At 38.7% G+C, this 19,253-nt stretch overlaps 1 protein-coding gene across 1 annotated transcript; it reads left to right on the top strand.

The window, feature by feature from the left end:
- Positions 1–8,753: 8,753 nt before the first annotated feature.
- Positions 8,754–9,517, top strand: LOC110221570 (claudin-20). The gene has a single exon (XM_021006257.2). The coding sequence runs from the start codon at positions 8,754–8,756 to the stop codon at positions 9,432–9,434; it is 681 nt and encodes a 226-aa protein (XP_020861916.1). The 3' UTR covers positions 9,435–9,517.
- The last annotated feature ends 9,736 nt before the right edge of the window (positions 9,518–19,253 follow it).

Below are 19,253 nucleotides of genomic sequence, written 5' to 3'. Positions count from 1 at the left end.
TAAATGTTTATTAAAACTCCATTGTACAACTTCTATCCATTGTACAACCTAGCTGTCCAGCCTTGAACACAGCATATACTTAATAAATGTTTATTAAAACAAAGTTAACTCTATGGTTGACTTATAGAAATTATCATCTATCCTCTCAGGGAATCGCAGTTCTACTAGGACATGTCCAGAAAACTGAGGTGGACTAGGAAGCCTGGCAGATCACAATTATAGTGTATCCTGTATTATTTTCATTAATGACAGATCAAACTGATATTTTAAAAGTTTTTTTACCATCACCTCTTCAAAAAACACAGTCTTTGGAGCTGAGGTAAGTTTACATGGCACTTACCCTTCATAAGCAGACAGAATACTGTCGAAAAGAAAGATCATTAGTTATTCACATTCTAGTGCAGTGGAAAGACTACTTGGTCTAGAGTTTGAAAACTTAAGTTTAATTCCTTTGTGACCTTGGGTAGATCACTGAATTTTTCTGGGCTTCAATCTCTGCATCTGTAAAATGATGAAGACGAGAAGTCTCTTTGAACTCTAAACTTAGGGTGCTCTGATCCTATTTTACCAGTGAGTCAGAGATAGATAACATGGATTATGATGCTTTGGAAATGAAGAATTACTTTTTAGCTATTTTTGTGCATGGAATTATAACGGGAAAACAGGGAACTATGGTAAATATCCTCAAAGATATTTGCCATAAGGCAAAACTGGCTCTAAAATTAAAATCTGTTTAAGCAAATCCTCTTTTCCAGAGTGATTTCTATTAAAGTCAGAGATATGTTCTGCCTGGAAAAATGTGGGTCCCTATATATATAATGAGGTAACACTGGCTTAGCAGTGGTGACTCACTCAGTACTGTTGGCACATGTGATCTCATTGAAGTTGCAGGCAGGAAGCAGGGAGGCTGTAATTCTGGGTTGAGACTTTTCTTTTTTAGTTTTGATGGAAATGTGCTCTTTTGGGAAACAGGGAGGATAGGAACTGTGAGTGAGTGTAGACTCAGGAAGATGGAGTCGTGGGAGAAGCAGACTGAGATCTGGGAGCAAAACCAGATGGCGAGGTTAGACATGAGCCTTACAGTGTGCATTATATTACTTTTACATATGTAATAACTGTTGTTCTTAGCTCTCCACCTCTTCGGTGCATGCTGAAAGAGGGACTGGTAGTTTGGGAAAGCCCTCATTCAGGTAAGGGGATAGAGAAGATTTATAGAGGAAATGAACCACTATGTATGAAATTGGGGGGAGGGATGTAGGGATGCCCTATGAATGGCTTCTCTGCCTGGCATAAAATGTAGTACTCCATTCTTTGTACACCTGAGACCTGGCCCATTTGGCACCTCTCTGTTAAGAGTCCAACCTCTTAAGAACAGAGGTTCAAAGATTTAGAACTGGAAGGTACCCTGGAGACCAACTAATCCTATCTCCTCATGTTACAGATGAGGAAACTGAAACTCAGAGAAGTTAGATGAATTTCTAAAAGTCATACAGACAGTGACAGCCCTGGGACATGACTCCAAAGTTTGTAATCTTGTCATTTCACCTTATTGCTTCTTATTAGTGGGTTCTCCAGAGACCCACCTGGCAGCCACCTCTCACGTCTAGGAATTGATGATAGATTGAAGCCTCAGACTGATTGATCTTAGATAGCATCTCCCCAGAATTTAGCACAATAATTTTTTCCATGAAAGGCCTCAAAACATATTTGTTTAATTAAATTGAATACTTAGGAAAATGACTATTCTAGATGTTTCTTCTTGTGCCAAAAAGAAAGTTGATGCAAGATAGCAGTCTAAGACCCTAAAATTCCACATACTCAATGCTGTAGCTTAAGATAGGGGAATTTTTGTCCTTAAGCCTCTAAATTTGAAAATCCTATTAAATAAGGGATATCTAAATAGAATTATCTAAATATTGAATTGATTTAGATGAATTGTCAAAGCAGATAAGCCAGGATGAAGATTTTAAGTCTTATCTACCTATTCATGTCCCACCATAGCCCTAACTTTCTAATGAAATTCTACATCCAGACATTGAAGCCTTGGATATGTAGAAGAAATGGCTTTTGGATAATATCTCTGGAGATGGCCTATGATAGGGTTAGGGGAAAGGAGAAAGAGAAGAATGATACCTTGGAGAGGCAGAAGGCTGGGGCAGGCAGGCCCCTAGGAGAGAGAGATTAAAATTGGAAGCAAATAGGCTTGTATTATATTAATGAAATGACATCTCATTTCCCAGTCACTCAATTGGTCAGTCAATAAACATTTATTAAGCACAGATTAAGAGCTAAGCATCATGCCAAAAGCTGGAGATACAGAAAAGAGGTGGAGAGCTCACAATGTAATCTAATCTCAGCAAACCCTTCACTTAAATTTAAATCCATTACTATCAAGTCAGGCCTCCCTTGTTTTCCACTTTTGCTTTGTGGTTCCTGGTTTAAACTGAATATTCAACAATGGTATCCCCATAGAGTTTATAGCTTAGGCCTGGGGTAGTTGAAGGAATTCATGTGCAAATTAGTTGGCAAACTCCAAATCTGAAATATCAAAAGATTGTGAGAGTCTTTAAAAAAAACCCCACAAACTTTTGAGAGAAATAAGTCAGTAACTTCATTCATTCAACAGTCTTTCATTTAACGCTTATCACGTGCAAGCACTGCTGCTAATTGCTAAGGGAGATAAAAAGATGCATAAGTCTTGGTGCTGCTCTCAAACAGCAATTCAGAGAATATCTCTGCCTCTTTACTTCTGCTTTTCAAAATCCTTCTTTTCTTTAAAGGCTCAACTCAGATGCCTTCTCCTCTTTTCCTGATTTTCCTAGCCATTGCTATAGCTCTGTTGTGGTCTGAGAGATTGTGATCCCTCAAAGACTGAAGTACACGAGGGGTTGTCTCGAATGAATTCATGGACTCTAGCATTCTTTAAGTCAAGGTGGCAAAGATTTATTGTTATGCTTTTCAGCGGGCAAGGATTCTTAAGGATCCTGCAACCTTAGAGTGGTACAGTTAAAGTTTATATAGGATAAAATACAATGAAACATGTGCCAAATATGCTAACTAGGGGATTCAGGGTGGGATTAGGGAGTGGTTAAGAAGTGGTCAGTTCTTAAAAGAACATGCACTTCTTGTACCTACTGCCCAGGTGTTTTACCCAGAGTTCACTAGGAAAAGCCCACAATGGGGGCCACATGGAGGTGTGGTTTTAGGCCTGCTCCGTCACTAAGTTAACTAGTGGTCAGGGACAACTGAGAGTCGTCCAGTCTGCCACCAATCAATGTCTTGTTTGACAAGATAGATGTAGGGAGTATACATATGTCTAAAAATACAGTTAATGAGGAGCCCAGGATGTAGATAATGAGGTAGGGCGGTAGTATAGATAGTTCAGTAGCTAAGAATGTCTTTATGACTCAGTGCAAAGCCAGTTTAAGCTAATAATTCCTTCAGGTGCTGTTTGTAACTGCACCAGGGAAAGAGATAAGGGTCTTGCTGGGGCCCACTCATGAGTAATTGCTAGGCACAGTGTCCTTGGGCTGGGGAGAAATTGTCAGGGATAGTGTTTCTGAGGCTAGGGAGAAGTTGGGGTCCAAGCACAAGTATCCAAACACAAGCACCCAAGCACCCCATCAGCTCTTTGTCTGATCTCCTTCTTTCCCCCTTTGTTCCCCACCATAAATTATACTTATGTGTGTTCAAGTTGTATATCCCACTCTCTCTCCCTTCCTCCTCCCCAAGTAGAATGTAAACTACTTGAGGGGAGGAACTGTATCATGTTAAAATTTGTTTACCCTTATAATCTAGTAAGGGTAATTTTAAAGTGATCACAAGTAACTATAATCCAAAGTGAAATGTGATGAACACACACAGAAGGTACAGTCAATGTGCTAGTAATTTTCAGGGGAGATTAATTTTATGCCAACTAATTTTGTCAAATAAATTTAAGTGCCTGCTAGTTACAATGCTCTGTACTGGGAAGACATTGGGAAGCCAAAGGAAAAAATATATATTTTCTTCCCTCCAGAAATTTCATTCTAGTTGGGGATTGGTGGGGGTGGGGAGGGAAATACAATTTGAACACACCTAAGTATAATTCATGGAAGGGAGCAAAAGCGGAAAAGGAGAGATTTAACAAAGAGCTATAGAAATACAAACAGAAAGAGGGAGAAATCAGGAAATCAGGAAAGGAAGAGCTAGCATATAAACTGAAGGAAAATAAGGATATATTTGAGAAGACAGCTCGTTCTCTGAATAGGAGAGATGGCTCATAAGAAGAGGTGAGAGATGGAATGTCAAGTTTGAGGAATAGCAAGTATTCCCGTTTGGCTATAACACAGAGTATGTGAAGGGAATAGTGTGAAATAATGTTAGAGAGATGAATTGGAATCTGATTGGGGAGGGCCTGAAAAGCCAGGCAGAGGTCTATCTGTATTTTATTTCTGAAGTAACAAAGAATTTGGAGAAATACCTTGAAGAAGGTATTTTTAGCATATTCAGAATTAAGAGAAATATCGTATCAGTGGTAAGCAGGATGGATTAGAGAGGGGAGAGATTAGAAGCAAAGAGATGGATTGGGAGGGCATTACAATAGTCTAGACAACAGATGAGGAGGGTCTGAACTAGGGTGGTAGGCATTTGAGTACAAAACCAGGGATGGATTCAAGAGACTCTGTGCAGACAGAACTGTAGGATTTGTCGGCTGATCAGATATAGAGGAGAAGAGGAGAGTGAAGGGTGATTACAAAATTATTAATTTGGAGGGGGGGAGTGACTCTTAGTTGGTATTGTTGACAGATATATGGAAGTTTGGAAGAGAGGTGGGGGGCTTGGGAAAATGCTGAATCCTGTTTTTGGACATGTTGAGTGTGAGATGTTGATAGGATATCCAAATGGAGAGGATGGAATAAAGAAATTTTGAGGAAGTAGAACAGGGCTTGGCAATTGATTAGAGGAGGGGGGAGGAAGAGTCTCCCTAAGGTTACAAATGTGGGGAAATTTTAGTTTGGCATTGTCAACAGAAGAAGACAAGATGAAGTAGGGTAAGAGTTAAGGAGAGAAATTAGGGCTGGATGTATAGATTTGGTTTGGGCAGTCACCACTTAGTCCAGCTTCTCATCATCTCTTCCTTAGACTACGTCAACAGCCTCTTAATTGGTCTTCCTCATTGAAGTCTCTCTCCACACCTGTCTATCCCCTACTAAGGTACCAACATGGTTTTCCTTAAGAGCAGATCTGAGGATGCTACTCTTCTACTCAATAAACTCCACTAGCTCCCTAATCTGTCTAGGATAAAATATTAGTGTTTCTGTTTGCCTTTTAAACCCCTTTACAACCCAAAATATCTTTCTAGCCTTACTCTCCCTTTCTACTCTCTGATGCAAACTGGCCTTCTGTTCTTCACTCATGGCATTCTCTCTCCCATTTCTTCGCCTTTGTATTGGCTGCCCCCATTCCTGGAATATACTGGCTCTTTTACCTCCATTACCTCTCTTCGTTCAAGATATAGCTCCCCTATCACCTTTACTAATCAGCCTTTACTAATTTCCTCAGCTGCTAGTGACACTTGTCCTACCACCCCTGCCCATTCCCTAACAACCTTGAATTAAAATGTTGTTCAGTTGTATCAGACTCTTCATGACCCCATTTTCTTTTTGTTTGTTTTCTTGGCAAGGATACAGGAGAGGGTTGCCATTTCCTTCTCCAGCTCATTTTACGGATGAGAAAACTGAGGCAAACAGGAATCAATGACTTGCCCAGGGTCACACAGCTACTAAGTGTATGAGGCCATATTTGAACTCGGGTCTTCCTGACTCCTGGCCTGGTGCTGTATCTACTGAGCCACCTAACTGCCCCTGAATTAAAATACTTTGTATTTATTTATTCTGTACATATTGTTTTCCCATCAAAATTCAAGTTCCTTGTATGTAGAGATTGTTTTATTCTTTGCATGCCTAGCACAGTGCTGCTTAATAAATGCCAACTACCTCCCAAGGCAGTCCAATTCACTTCATAGCAGGCATTTAATAAATGCTTGTTAATTGATCGATTGATTGAGAATGGGCAAGATATGGAAGAATCTGTAGATCATTAGGTCGAGGGAACAACCTAATCAATCAATAAATAAGAAATAAAAGAAACATACACCGAGTGTTAACTATGTATAATATAATGTGTCTCAAGCTAATTTGGCCCCAGATTACTTTGAGGCTTGAAATATATTGAAGAAGGTGGCATGGCATAAGTGGGAAAAGTACTTAGTTTTGAGTGTCAGGAATGTTCTGAGTAAGCTCTGCCACTTATGACCTGTATTAACAGCAGCCAAATCACTTCTTCATCTCTCATTCTTATGAGGACCATCAAGGTTCCAAAAAATACATTTTAGTTGGGACACTGTTACAAGGTGTGTGCTGAAGAAGTGGAAGACTGACTGCTCTTCATACTTGGGTCTCCAGTGACTGAAAAACTGCTTGTATTACATGGAAGACTTTATTTAAATGTGATACATTTAAGTGAAAATTAGTTCCCCTGCTTTGCAAAGAACCAAGAAGTTAAACTCTCCAAACACTTTAATTAGAGATAATGAAAATACTTTGCATTTTGATGACTTCAGGCAATGATCCTTACAGACATCTTCTGGTTTGAAATCTTATTTAAAGTTAGCTATATGGAGATGAATTTCCTGTGGTGGATATTACACAATGGTGTCATGGGGCAGGGTATGTTAGAGAGGGAATAGTAGCTGATTTTTATATAGCTTTTTGCATATATTAATCCCTGCCCAGGAAAAGATTTCATCTCACATTTTACTGAAAAACAAAACAAAACAAAAAACTGTGGCCATGCATTGCCAGCTCCCTCACCTCCTGAATTCTATACTTCAAATCACCTTGGTGTTATTCCCCTCCTGTCTTCCTTTGCTCTGGTTCTAGAAGAAGAGGTATCACTTCTGGACAATGCCCTTGATCTTATACCCTCTTGCCTCCTCCAGCAACCTGTCCCTTCCATCATTCTTTATCTCCCTAATTTTCAACCTTTTCTTTATTCACTGACTCCTTTACTTTACTTGATCCTGTTGGCTCCTGATGCAGAGATTCTTAACCTGAGGTCCATGGGCTTTTAAAAAAAACACTTCATAATTATATTTCAATAATAAACCAATTATATTGATTATGAAATATATGAAAATGAAATGTATTTAAATATTTTACTTATTTAAAATACTGCATTTTGCAATCCTATGTATTTCATTTTATGCATTTCATGCAGCTGTTTTCTTCAAGGTCACCAATGATCTCTGTAATCCAGTGGCCTTTTCTCAGTTTTTATCCTTCTTGACTACAGCCTTTGACACCTCCTCTGTCCCCGCCCCAGGATGGAATGGGTTCCCTCTTTATCTCCACCTCTTGCAACCCCCCAGATCCCTTTAAGGCTGAACTCAAGTTCTATTTCCAGAGGCCTTTCCTATTTCTCTCAGTTGTTGGTGCTCCCTCCCTACCCCTCAACACCACAATGTATTTATATTCTATATAGCCTACATTTACTTAGCTGTGAATATAATGTACCTCTTTATTAGGAGATATGCTCCTTGAGGGGAGGAGCCACCTCTTTTTTGTATTTGTATTTATAACATCTAGTACAATTTCCAGCACCTAGTAGGTATTTAATGAAGGCTTATGGATTAGTTGATCATCTAAAGGATCATATAAAATCATAGATTTAGAGCTACAAGAGAATCTTAGAAACCATCTGGTCTAACCCTCCCATTTCATAAAAGAAGAAAATGAGTCCTAGAAAAGTTAGTTATCTAGCTCAAGGTACATAGGCAGAAAGTGTGAGAAATGAAATTTAAATTCTCTTCCTCCAAGACCAGAGCCAGTAGTTTTTAAAACAGTACTTTGAAGTAAGGAACTAGGTGATGCAGTGGATAGGGTTGCAGGATCTGGAGTCAGGAAGACTCATCTTCATTAGTCCAAATCCAGCCTCAGACACTTACTAGCTATGTGACCCTGGGCAAGTCACTTAACTGTCTCAGTTTCCTCATCTGTAAAATGAGCTGGGAATGGCAAACTACCCCAGTATCTTTGCCAAGAAAACCCCAAATGGGGTCATAAAGAGTTGTATATGACTGAAAAAAACAGCTGAACAGCAACACTACAGATATTCTTGTCTGTGCTTCACGGATAAGAAGCTGAAACAGAGGCTCAGACAACTGAACTGACTTGCCCAGAATTGCATAGCTAATAAGTGTTAAGTGCTTAAAGTAGAATTTAAACCCAGGTCTCTCCTGACTGCACATTCAAAACGTTTTTCTCTTTACACCCAGGATTTCTGACTCTCAGCTAATGCCATATGGGACGGTACTACTGTGGTGTTCCTAGATCAGATGGAAGCAGTTATGCTATTTAAAACAATAACAAGAGGGCTGCGTAGAGCACCCGCCCTGAAGTCAGGAAGACCTGAGTTCAAATCGGGCCTCAGACCAAACCCTTGACACTTACTAGCTGTGTGACCCTGGGCAAAAAAAAAAAAAACCCAAAAACCAAAACCCCAATAACTATAACCACCACTTACCCATTCTTACCCTCCTTCCAGAGATTGTTAGCACTTCATTTAAAAACATTTAGCATTACCCAAAGTATTCCCTGCCATATCCCTTTTTATTTCTAAGCTGCTAGGGATGTGCACGCTGTACAATAGTTACCTATGTTTGTTTCCAGGGCAGCTATAAATACCTGACATTTCCTGAAGCTATCCTGGCCATGAGCCATCTCACTAGCGGTAACCTTCAAGTTTTAGCCTTAGCCCTAGCCACTGCCGTCTGGATCCTGGCTGTCGCCTCCATGGGACAATCGGATTGGAGGGTATGGCATTTGGTCAATACAACTTCCATCTTTTCCTCTGACATCGCTTGGGTGGGGATCTGGAAAGCGTGCTTTTATGGCACCTTCCTGTTTTTTCCTCAAGGGAGATCTGCCAAGATTTGCCACGTTTACAGCGTGTCCAACACTTTTCTGCCCTGGGATTTTCGGGCTGTTCAGCACATCTTTCTGTTCGGTTGCATTCTGGGGGTCATGGCAAAAGCCTACGTTATCATCGCATTAAGGAGCTTTTACACGGGAGATGCTCGTAGGTCAACAACCGCCAATGCATTTACTGTTGGAGGATTCTTTTATTCATCTGCTGGGATCTGTATCTTAATTTGTGCAATCTGGAATTTTCACTCAGTGTCTCAAAACAAGAGTATAACCTTCCCTGTTATTTTCTATATACCCCCCAGGCCGAAAGCACAGGAAATCGGGAATGCCGTTATTGTGGCGATTCTATCTGCCGTCTTGATGTTGCTAGCTGGGGTTTTTTTCCTCTCTTATAAATTTCACATGGACAGCCAAGTACATCCTATGATCATAGACAGGAGGTGGACATCATCTTCTGAAACGTGAAACTCCGGTGTGTTTTGGCTCTGCAAATATTTATGCTAGATGAACACTATGAAAGTACAAGATTGGGGTGCTGACATGTAAAAAAAAATGGGGGGACTCATTACTAAGCATTCAAAAGACTCTTGGCTGAGGTAAGTGTACTTTTTGGTCTAAAGTTGTGGACCACTCTTTTATTATTTTCTGTACTGTATTTTATTGATTATATTGATTATATTACATTGATAATAATAATTTTATTATTATATTATTTATTATTATATTGATTATAATTTTATTGAGGACTCTTTTGTAAAAAACAAAGAAAAAAAACAGCAAACAGAAACAAAACAACAAATAAACAAAAAACCAAACCAGCTATAGCAGCAGCAAATTGTTTTGACTCTGTCTGACTGGAGTGGGCTATTAATAAGAGCCCAAACTAGAAACCAGGTAGGATGTTCATTTTTCAAATTTCACATTTAAATTTGTACTAAGACCATTATTGACTAGCCTTGTTTCCTCACTTACTCACAGCAGAAATATCTGTTCACTGGTTAAAAACCTAATTCAGGGTCATATAACATGAAGCACTTCAAGCAATCACTCCTAACTTCCTCTCTGTCCTAAGCACATTGCTTCTGCTTTCTCTTATCAAGAAGCGTGGTCTTCAGTGGCTGCCAATGTATTGTTTGTAGAGCTATGAACTGGCCCAACCATTCTGGAAATCAATTTAGGATTATTTGGGAAAAGTTATTACATTGTTCATACCTTTGACCCAGGGATCTCACTACTGGACATATACCCCAAGGAGGTCAATGGCAGAAAAAAAGGAGATGTTATACATACAAACGTACATACATACATATGTGTGTGTATGTGTGTGTATATATATGTATATATACACATATGTATATATGTATATGTATATACACACATACACATACATATGTATATGTATATATGTATACTTATATATGTATGTACATAATCACATATACACACATATGTGTATATATGTATATATACACATATAACAAAATGCATATAACACTCTTTGTGGAGTCAAAAAACTGTAAATAAAGTGGGTGCCCTTTGATTAGGGAATGGCTGAACAAATTGTGATACATTAATGTAAAGGAAACATTGCTCTGTAAAAAAAAGATGATTATGAAAAATTCTGAGAAACATGGGAAGACTGATGCAGTAGGAAGAACGAAGAATCAAGATAATATTTACAATGAATAAAAGCATAAATATTAATAACATTGAAGAACAATTGTATTCTGATGAATGGGATGAGTATTCTTGGTCTTGGAAGACTGATAAGGACATTTATTTCCTCCTTTCAGTAGAGAAATGGGAGCTACATAATATGGTATACACTATTTGTCGTGTCAGGGTCTTTGCTTAAATAAGCTTCTTTGTTCCAATAAGCTGTGGGGAGTGGGGTGGGGAGAAGGGTTAATGAAACATTACTAGAGTATTAAAAAAAAGGTAACAGAAAAACTTGTTTTTAAAAAAGAACCATCTTCAAACTGAAAAGGACTGAACAAAAAGGGTTAGGAGAAAATTGAGAGCAAAGACAAGTGAGGAGGTGATAAGACAATACCTCATTTCCTTTAATGAATTGAAGTTACCAGAGTTGGGCGAGTTGCATCCCAAGGAATTCAAACAACCTGCAAGTGTGATTGCTAGTTCTCTAGTGTAAGTTACTCTTTGAGGAACCAGGAAGCAAATGGAGAAATGTCCCAGTAAGTACATACTAGAGATGAACAAAATGTCCAAATTTTCAAAAAGGCGTTCATGGCAAACTACAACCTGCTGGGTTTATAATTAGTTCCTATCAGAACTCTGGGAAAAAAAAAACCTCTGGAAAACTCATTAAAAAGGATGCTTTGTAAAAAAACTTAGAAAACAGCAATTGTCTTGAGCCAGCATGGACTCATCTTGAAAAAGTCACACTAAAGCAACAACCTCATTTCCTTTTTTTAACAAGGTTATTCAACTCATAGATCAGGAAAATATTATATACTTAGCACACCCAGATTTTAGCAAAGCACTCGAGTATCTTACAAAGTCCTTATGGACGACATGGAGGAATATACAGAACTGAATAAGTGACAAGATTCAAAGAATGTTGATTGATGAAAGGCAGCACAGTAGAGTGCTGGACTTGGAGTCAGGATGATCTGAGTTCAAATTTTGCCTCAGACTCTACCCAGTTGTGTGACCCGGGTAAGTCACTTAACCACTCTCTGTTTCAGCTTCATTATCTTCAAAATGGAAATAATAATAGCACCTACCTTTCCCCAGGGTTGTTATGATGACAAAATGAGACAATATTTGTAAAGCACTTCTCAAAGCTTAAAGTATTACATAAATGCTGGCTATTCTCATATTTTGGTGAGGTAATAGGGGTTAAGTGATTGGCTCAAGGTCATATAGCCAATAAGAATCAAATGTCTGAGGCTGGATTTGAACTCAGGTTCTTCTGACTCCAGGGCCAGTGCTTTATCCACTATATCACCTACCTACCCCAATTATTATTATTAATGGATAGTTATCAATGTGGAGGGAGGTCTCTAGCAGTATTCTACAGGGCTCCATTTTCAACTTCAGGTCAATGACATTTCTTTGGTGATTTAGTTGAAAATAAAAATGAAATGATGGTAAAATTTGTACATGATGCAAATCGGGGAAGGATAGCTGCTACATTGAACAACAGAATTATGATACAAAATTACCTTGGCTGGCTGAAAGAGTGGGCTGAATTGAGAAGAGGAAATTTAAGAGAAAAATGTAAAGTTTTGTAATTATATTTAGGAAACTGTACAAATATGGAATGGGAGAGATAGATATGAAAAATTCTGAGAAACATGGGAAGACTGATACAGTAAGGAAGAACGAAGAATCAAGATAATATTTGAAGTCGAAAAAAAAATAAGGGTTTAATTACAAGCTCAATATGATTTAGCAATTAAAAAATTCTAATGGAATCTTAGGCTACCTTAATATAATTATAGTCTCCAGAGCAAAGAAGCAAAAGGCCCAATGTATTTTATGTTGGTCATGTTGTACCTGGAGTACTGTGTTCAGATCTAGGTGCTGGATTTTAGAAGGGACGTTGTCAAACTGAAATTTGTCCAAAGGAAAATAGCTTAGGGGGTCATCTAAAGGATCAGGAAACTATAATCATATGAGGATTGGTTTGTATAAAATATAGTCATCCTTAGAAAAAGAGAAGATTTACAGGGAATATGGTTGATTTTTTCAAGTATTTAAAGGGCTTTTGTTTAAAAGGAAGAATTGGTTTATTTCCCACAGTAGGATACAAACTTCTTGAGGGCAGAGAATGATTTTGTCTTTATATCTCTAGCATCTAGTACAGTTCCTTTCGCACAGTAGGCACTTAATGAATGCTAGTTAAATTTGATTAAATTCTACTTGACCCTAGAGGGCCAAAATCAATGTGTACAAATAGCAGGGAATTGGATTTTAACACAATAGAAGGAAAAAATGTATTAGTGATTAGCTTTCCCAAAATGGAATAGCTGCCTCTGGAGGTAGTGAGTCCTCCATGACAGGGGGTGTTGGTCATCAGGGCTGGTGTATTGGTCATCAGGGATGGTTCATGGTTTAAGCAGGGGGTTGGGATGACTTGGCTAATGGATGCCCTGAAAGGACAACCCAGTGGCAGACAAGGAGAGAGGAGGCATAAGAACAGCAGAACACCATCTGGCACTGAACAGGCAAGACCAGGAGGGAGCAATGCCCAGGAGAGATTATAAGCCTAACAGAGAGTGGATACCATATGAAACATGAAGTGGGGGAGCCCAGCAGGAGCATTACAATATCATAAGAAGGCATCAGCAGCCTTGTAGATCAGAGATGGAAGGTGTTCCTCTACATTCATATCCTGACCATATGTCTTCCCCAAGCACATCTGCTCCAACCCCTGAGGTTGTGTACATTTGTGGGAGGGCATGCTTTAAGATTGGGGCGACTTTTCTCCTCTGCTGTTGCATTAAATACCTTTGCTTTCAACTAATTGCGCCTTCTCCTTGAGTACGTGGGAATCCCTGAGCTTTAAGTTTTGGAGTGGATTTGGTGTCACATAATACCTTGAAAACTGGAGTGACTTGCCTGAGGGAAGGGGGACTAAAATATGAGGAGCAGAAAGTCCCCCAGGTGCTACATTACCTCAGACTCCTGGGATCCTGAAGGAGGAAACCAATAGTCCCATTGTCCTCTGCTCTGGTCAGACAACATGTGTTGTCCATGAGTCTTGCTGCCATGTTCTAAAATAGACATTGAGAAACTGAGGCCCCTCAAGCATAAGGTGACCAGGATACTGAAAGGGCTTCAAGGGAACTAGGCATGTTGGGTTGAAGAAGAGCAAAAGCTGGAGGAACAGTCTGTTAGGAGGAGGAGAGGAAAATGTTATAGTCTTCAAGCAGAAGAACCTGATTGCCTCATAGAACAGGCCTTCTTGGTCATTTAGGGCAGATGTTAGAATGGGGCTATTTCATTGCCTTTTTTTCTCTAGTACCTAGCATACTGCCTAACACATAGTAAGCACTAAATAAATGTTTATTGATTGTCCAAGCTTCAGAGATGAAAGTTTCACCTTGGTGTAAGGGCAAAAAAAGTCCCTAATAATTAGGGTTATCCCAAAGTTATGTTTCAGGAGTTTCTGGGTTTCCTCTTGCTAGAAATCATTAAGCAGAGGCTAGATAGATGACCATTGGTCAGATATGTTGTAAAAAGGGTTCTTTTCCCTCTCCAGATTGGACTCAGTGGTTTCTGAGGCCCCTTCCAGCTCTAAGAGTCTTATGTGATTCTATAAGTTAAAAATTAGTCATAATCACATTATAACTGAGTTTCACAAGCTGATGAGCTTATCCTTTTCTTTAGGACAGAGTGTATCACAATTAAGAATTAAATAGCAGATCTGGACTTTTTCCTCCTCAAGGGATACTTCTTTTCAAGTCTTTAATTGGGTCATAAATACTTGAAAATGTTTCCAAACTATCCAAATTCAAGATCATTATCTAAAAACACTGACATCATCATGCAAGTGTGCTAGCTGCTACTTAGAAGCTTACATAAGCGACTACAGATTCTTATTTGCAGGGATCAGTTTGCCTAAGCCTTTGACTGACATACTTCAAGCTTTTGACACTTACTGCTTACAAATTTTTTTTTCTGAATAAAAGGCATATAATTTCTTAAGCCACTATGTAAGTGGGGGATGTGAAGAAATAAAGCCCACCACGTTGTAAAATTTACATTTATCGCTAACATTTATCTTATTAGATGAAACTAGATAGTTGAACAGAGCTACAGTCATCCTTGCCCCACCATGTCATTAATGGGTATCAGGAACATGATGTATCAGTTCTAAATCTATCCCCAAAGGCAAATTGTTCCATAGAACGTGTTACACATGAATGACAGAATTCTACCAAGATGGCAGAGTAGCAGAAACACATATGACTGAGCTCTAGCCCACAACTCATCCACTAAGATCTAGAAAACGGAGAAGACCAAATCCTGATTGAGAAGTCCAAGAAAAAAAAAATCACAAGTTATTATTTTCCAGCCCAAGTCAGCAAAAGAAGACACTCAAAAAGGTCTACAGATGTGGAAAGGGGGATTAGCCAAAAATGGCCTTGCAGAGCTTTCTGGCAGAGTACCTGAAAGAGGACTGAGGCTGTGCACCAGGATAAGAAAAAGTCTCGGACATGTGCAGAAGGGCCTAATCTTGTGCAGGCTGTAGCAACAAGTGCCACTTGGCAGTTCTGTTACTCATTAATTCCACATTACAGATCCAGGGTGGATTGAGGGGGATCCTGTGTATGGGGTGGTGTTCCAGGTTGTAGGTGGTCATAGGCCTTAGGCTGTGTTCTGAATAAAGAAAGAACAAGTTCAGAAGCAAGGAATAGTTGTCTGAGTCTCAGTTCCAGCCCCCAGCCCCAGCCCAGTCTGAAGCCCACAGGAGAATAACTGGGGCAGGAATCCCAAATCAAAGGGGAGCCTGAAGTTGTGCCACTCGAACATCCAGCTGGCTGATGATGACTAAGTCCAGCAGCAGCAGTCTATTAGAATTCCAACCATACAGGCATGTTGTTCAGACCCCAACCCAACTAAGGAAGCTTAGAGCAGGAGGGCAAAAATCAGACTTTGCCCTGGATCAGACCACTTTGGTTGCTCTGAAAGCTTGCAGTACCTCAGCCTGAGTTGTCCTTGAGATTCTAGAATAGCACAACACTCAATGCCCCAAGAAAGCAGCAGCAGAGCCTATGAGGTTTGCTCAGCCCAGAGATGCCTTTCAGAAGTGAACAGAGGCCCAGCACTAACATAAAGTCTAAAGTCAGGAAGCAGGCTGGAAGAATGGGCAAACAGGAAAATGCTTATTAAAAGCTTTAAAAGCTGTGATCATTAAAAGTCGTGATGTTTAAAAAGTTCATTTTTGGGTAATTTAATAATTTTTATTAACAAGGCTAGCATATTATTAATAAAAATATTATTAATAAAAGCATATTAAAATAAAAGTGGCACTCTCAAATGCCAAAGACCCCTCATGGCAGTCTTGGAAAGTCTATATGCCCTTGGAAGAGCAGGTGTTCCTGAGGCTGGCAATCAACTCTGATTGGTTAACAATTAATGAGAAAATGAATATTACAATGAATGGGCCACATTACAATGAGAGTCTTGAGGTACATGACACAGAGCATCCAAATCTTGGTCAGAGAGACTAATCAATCTCCATATCCCCTGTTTGACAAAAGTTAGAAAACACCTTTTCCCAGACCTGTGGGAATAAACACAATGAACAAGAACCCACCCATTTGCCTAAACTTAGAATTTCTTTTTCTGTTTTTGATCAGATCTTAGCCTGGGTAAGTCTCTGAGAAAGATTTAAGGCTGATTTCTGGATGAGGAAGTAGAAAAGGGGAAAAACCTTGTCCTCATTCAATACTTAGTTATTAATACAAGAAAGAAATAAGCCTTTATGGTGACAGGGATGCTGTTCAAGATACATGTACAAAAGAGAAAGACTCCAAAACATCTATAAACTAAGTTTCAAAGAAAAACACAACTTTGGCACAATTTGAAGTAGAATTTCTGGAAAAGAGAAAGCAAGAGTTTAAAATGTTTTTATAAATGAAACAAGAACATTAGAGAAAAAAATTGGAAAAGAAATGAGCTTCCCAAAATTTAGAATGAAACAAGAAGCTAATGACTTTATGAAACAAGAATTATTAAAACAAAGTCGAGAGATGGAAAAAAATCAAAGAAAATATAAAGTATCTCATATAAACAACTGACTGAGAAAACAGATTGAGGAGCTAATTTAAAGATTGTTGGATTGACTGCCTGAATGCCATGACCAAAAAAAGAAAAAAGAAAAAAAAGAGCCTATATATTCTATTTCAAGAAATCATTAAACAAAAGTGCCAAGATCTCTTAGTATCACAGGTCAACCTGGAAATGAAAGAATCTACCAACAGTCACCTCCTAAAAGAAACTCCCAGATGAAAACTCCTAGGAACATTATCACCAAAATCCAGTGCTTCCATACCAAAGAAGTATTTCATGCAGCCAGAATAAAAGAATTCAAGTGCCCAGGAGCCACAGTCAGGAACAAACATGAATTAGCAGCCACTATTGTACAGGAATGGAGAATGTGGAATGTGATATTCCAGAAGGCAAAAGAAATAGGCTTACCTTTGAGAATAACTTAACTCAGCAAAACTGACTATAATTCTCCAAAGGGGAAAAATAACTTTTCATGAAATAAATGACTTCTAAGCTTTCCTGATGACAAGACTGGAGTAGAATAGAAACTTGGAAATACACATTCAGGAGTCAAGAGGTAAAAAGATAAATATAAGCAAACATCATAAGGCACTGAACAAAGATAAACTTTATATTCTAATATGAGGAGATGATACATCTGTTCTTTCAGAACCCTATCAGGAGTTAATAAAAGGAGTCTGATAAAACAGAAAGCCTGGAAGTGGTTTTGTTATGTTTTGATAACTAAAAAAAAGAAAGAATAAAAAGAGAGGGGAAGTAGAATAGAGTGGGGACAGGGGAGGAAATAAAGGATTGAGAAAATTATTTCACGTAACTGTGGTATACAAGTAGAAAACTATACAAATAAGGATGAAAAAATAGAGGAAGTTAATGTCACTTTACCCTAACTTTCGAATGAACTAGTCAAAGGACAGAAAAATGTACACAACACAATTGAATACAAAAATACATTTCCCTCAATAGGGAAATATGATAAGGGAAGAAAGAGGAGGGAACCAGAAGGAAGGCAGATTAATGGAAGGATACAGGGGATTAGTACCAAACAAAACAAACTCTAACTAAGGAGGGTAGAAATCAAAATGAAACTTAAAAGAAAGCTAGAGAAACCTATGATTGGGCTTTGGCAAGAGGGTCAGAAGTGGAGAAGCTGATTATACAAAATCTAGGGAACTAGAGCTGGGCACAATTCTCTCTTGACTACCATCATCGAGAAAGAAAGTTATAAGAGAAAGAAGGAAATGTAAGATTAACAATCAGAACTCTGAATGCACAAGCAAAACTAATGTAGTTAAATAAGAAAAAACGAGTAAATAGGAAAAAATCTTGGCAATGGGTTTCTCTGAAAAAAAAAAAGTCTCATTTTCTAAGATATATAGGGAATTGATACAAATGTATAAGAATAAGAACCATCCCCTGATTGTGAATAGGCAATTTTCAGAGGATGAAATTCAAGTTGTCAACTGCCACATAAAATGGTGAAAATTACTAATAATTAGAAAAATGCAAAAAATACATTTCTCAATAGAGAGGTAATAGACTCAGAGTGTAGATTAACACTTTTTTTTTTAACATGGCCAATGTAGGAATTTATTTTGCTTGATTATTGATGATGCATGAGTGGCTGGGCAGGATTCAGAGAAGGAAGATTTTCAAAGACCGTCTGTCTGTGAGAAGGAATCCACTATTTCCCAAAGCAGCTCATTGTGTTTTTGGACCGTTCTACTTATTAGAAATATTTTCTTTATATCAGGCCGAAATCTATCTCTGGACTTCCATCTATTATTCTTTGTTCTGCCCCGTGTGTTCAAGAAGGATAAGTCTACCTCTTTACCACATAAAAATATTTCCTTCAAATACTTGAAAGCAACGATTATGTCTGTCCCCACTAAGCATTATTCAGGCTAAACATCCCCAATTCCTTCAATGGATGCTTATGTGGTAGTTTTTCTCTGCATGCTCTTCATTCTTTCAACCTCCTTTTTAAAATCCAGTGGCCAAACCTAAACACAATGGTCTAGATGTAAATTTGGACAGAGCAGAGCATAGTGAGACTATCTTCTCCCTCATTCTGGTCACTCTTTTTAATTCAGCTGCCTAAGATTCCATTAGCTTTCTTGGCTGCTAGATCACACTGTTGTTGACTTGCAATCCACCAAAGCACCCATTTTTTCCCTCAGCAGAACTGCTGTTTAGGTACGTCCTCTATCTTGTATTTGAATTCATGCAAGATTTTACATGGTTCCCAATTTTATCTTATTACATTCAACTCGAAATTATGTTGGTTGATGTAAACTTACATTGGCATATGGCTTCCTTCCAGTATCAGGGAAAATGTCTTTCTTGTGTCTGGCACTACAGTAAGCTAGGGATAAGCCATGTGGAATGGCAGAGAGTCAGAGAAAGAAAAATTTACTATCCTTCAATGGCTTTTGACTAGCAGCTAACAGCAGGCCAAGGCAAGCCTTGGGGTGGCAGTGGGGGACTCTGCCAGAGGCACCCTAATAGTTAGGAAAGTTA

The sequence above is a fragment of the Phascolarctos cinereus genome, unplaced genomic scaffold, assembly GCF_003287225.1.
Source record: "Phascolarctos cinereus isolate Bilbo 61053 unplaced genomic scaffold, phaCin_HiC Scaffold_726;HRSCAF=1367, whole genome shotgun sequence".
Lineage (NCBI taxonomy): Eukaryota > Metazoa > Chordata > Mammalia > Diprotodontia > Phascolarctidae > Phascolarctos > Phascolarctos cinereus.
Note: the sequence above shows the minus strand (reverse complement) of the source record. Positions and strands in the feature narration are given on the sequence as shown.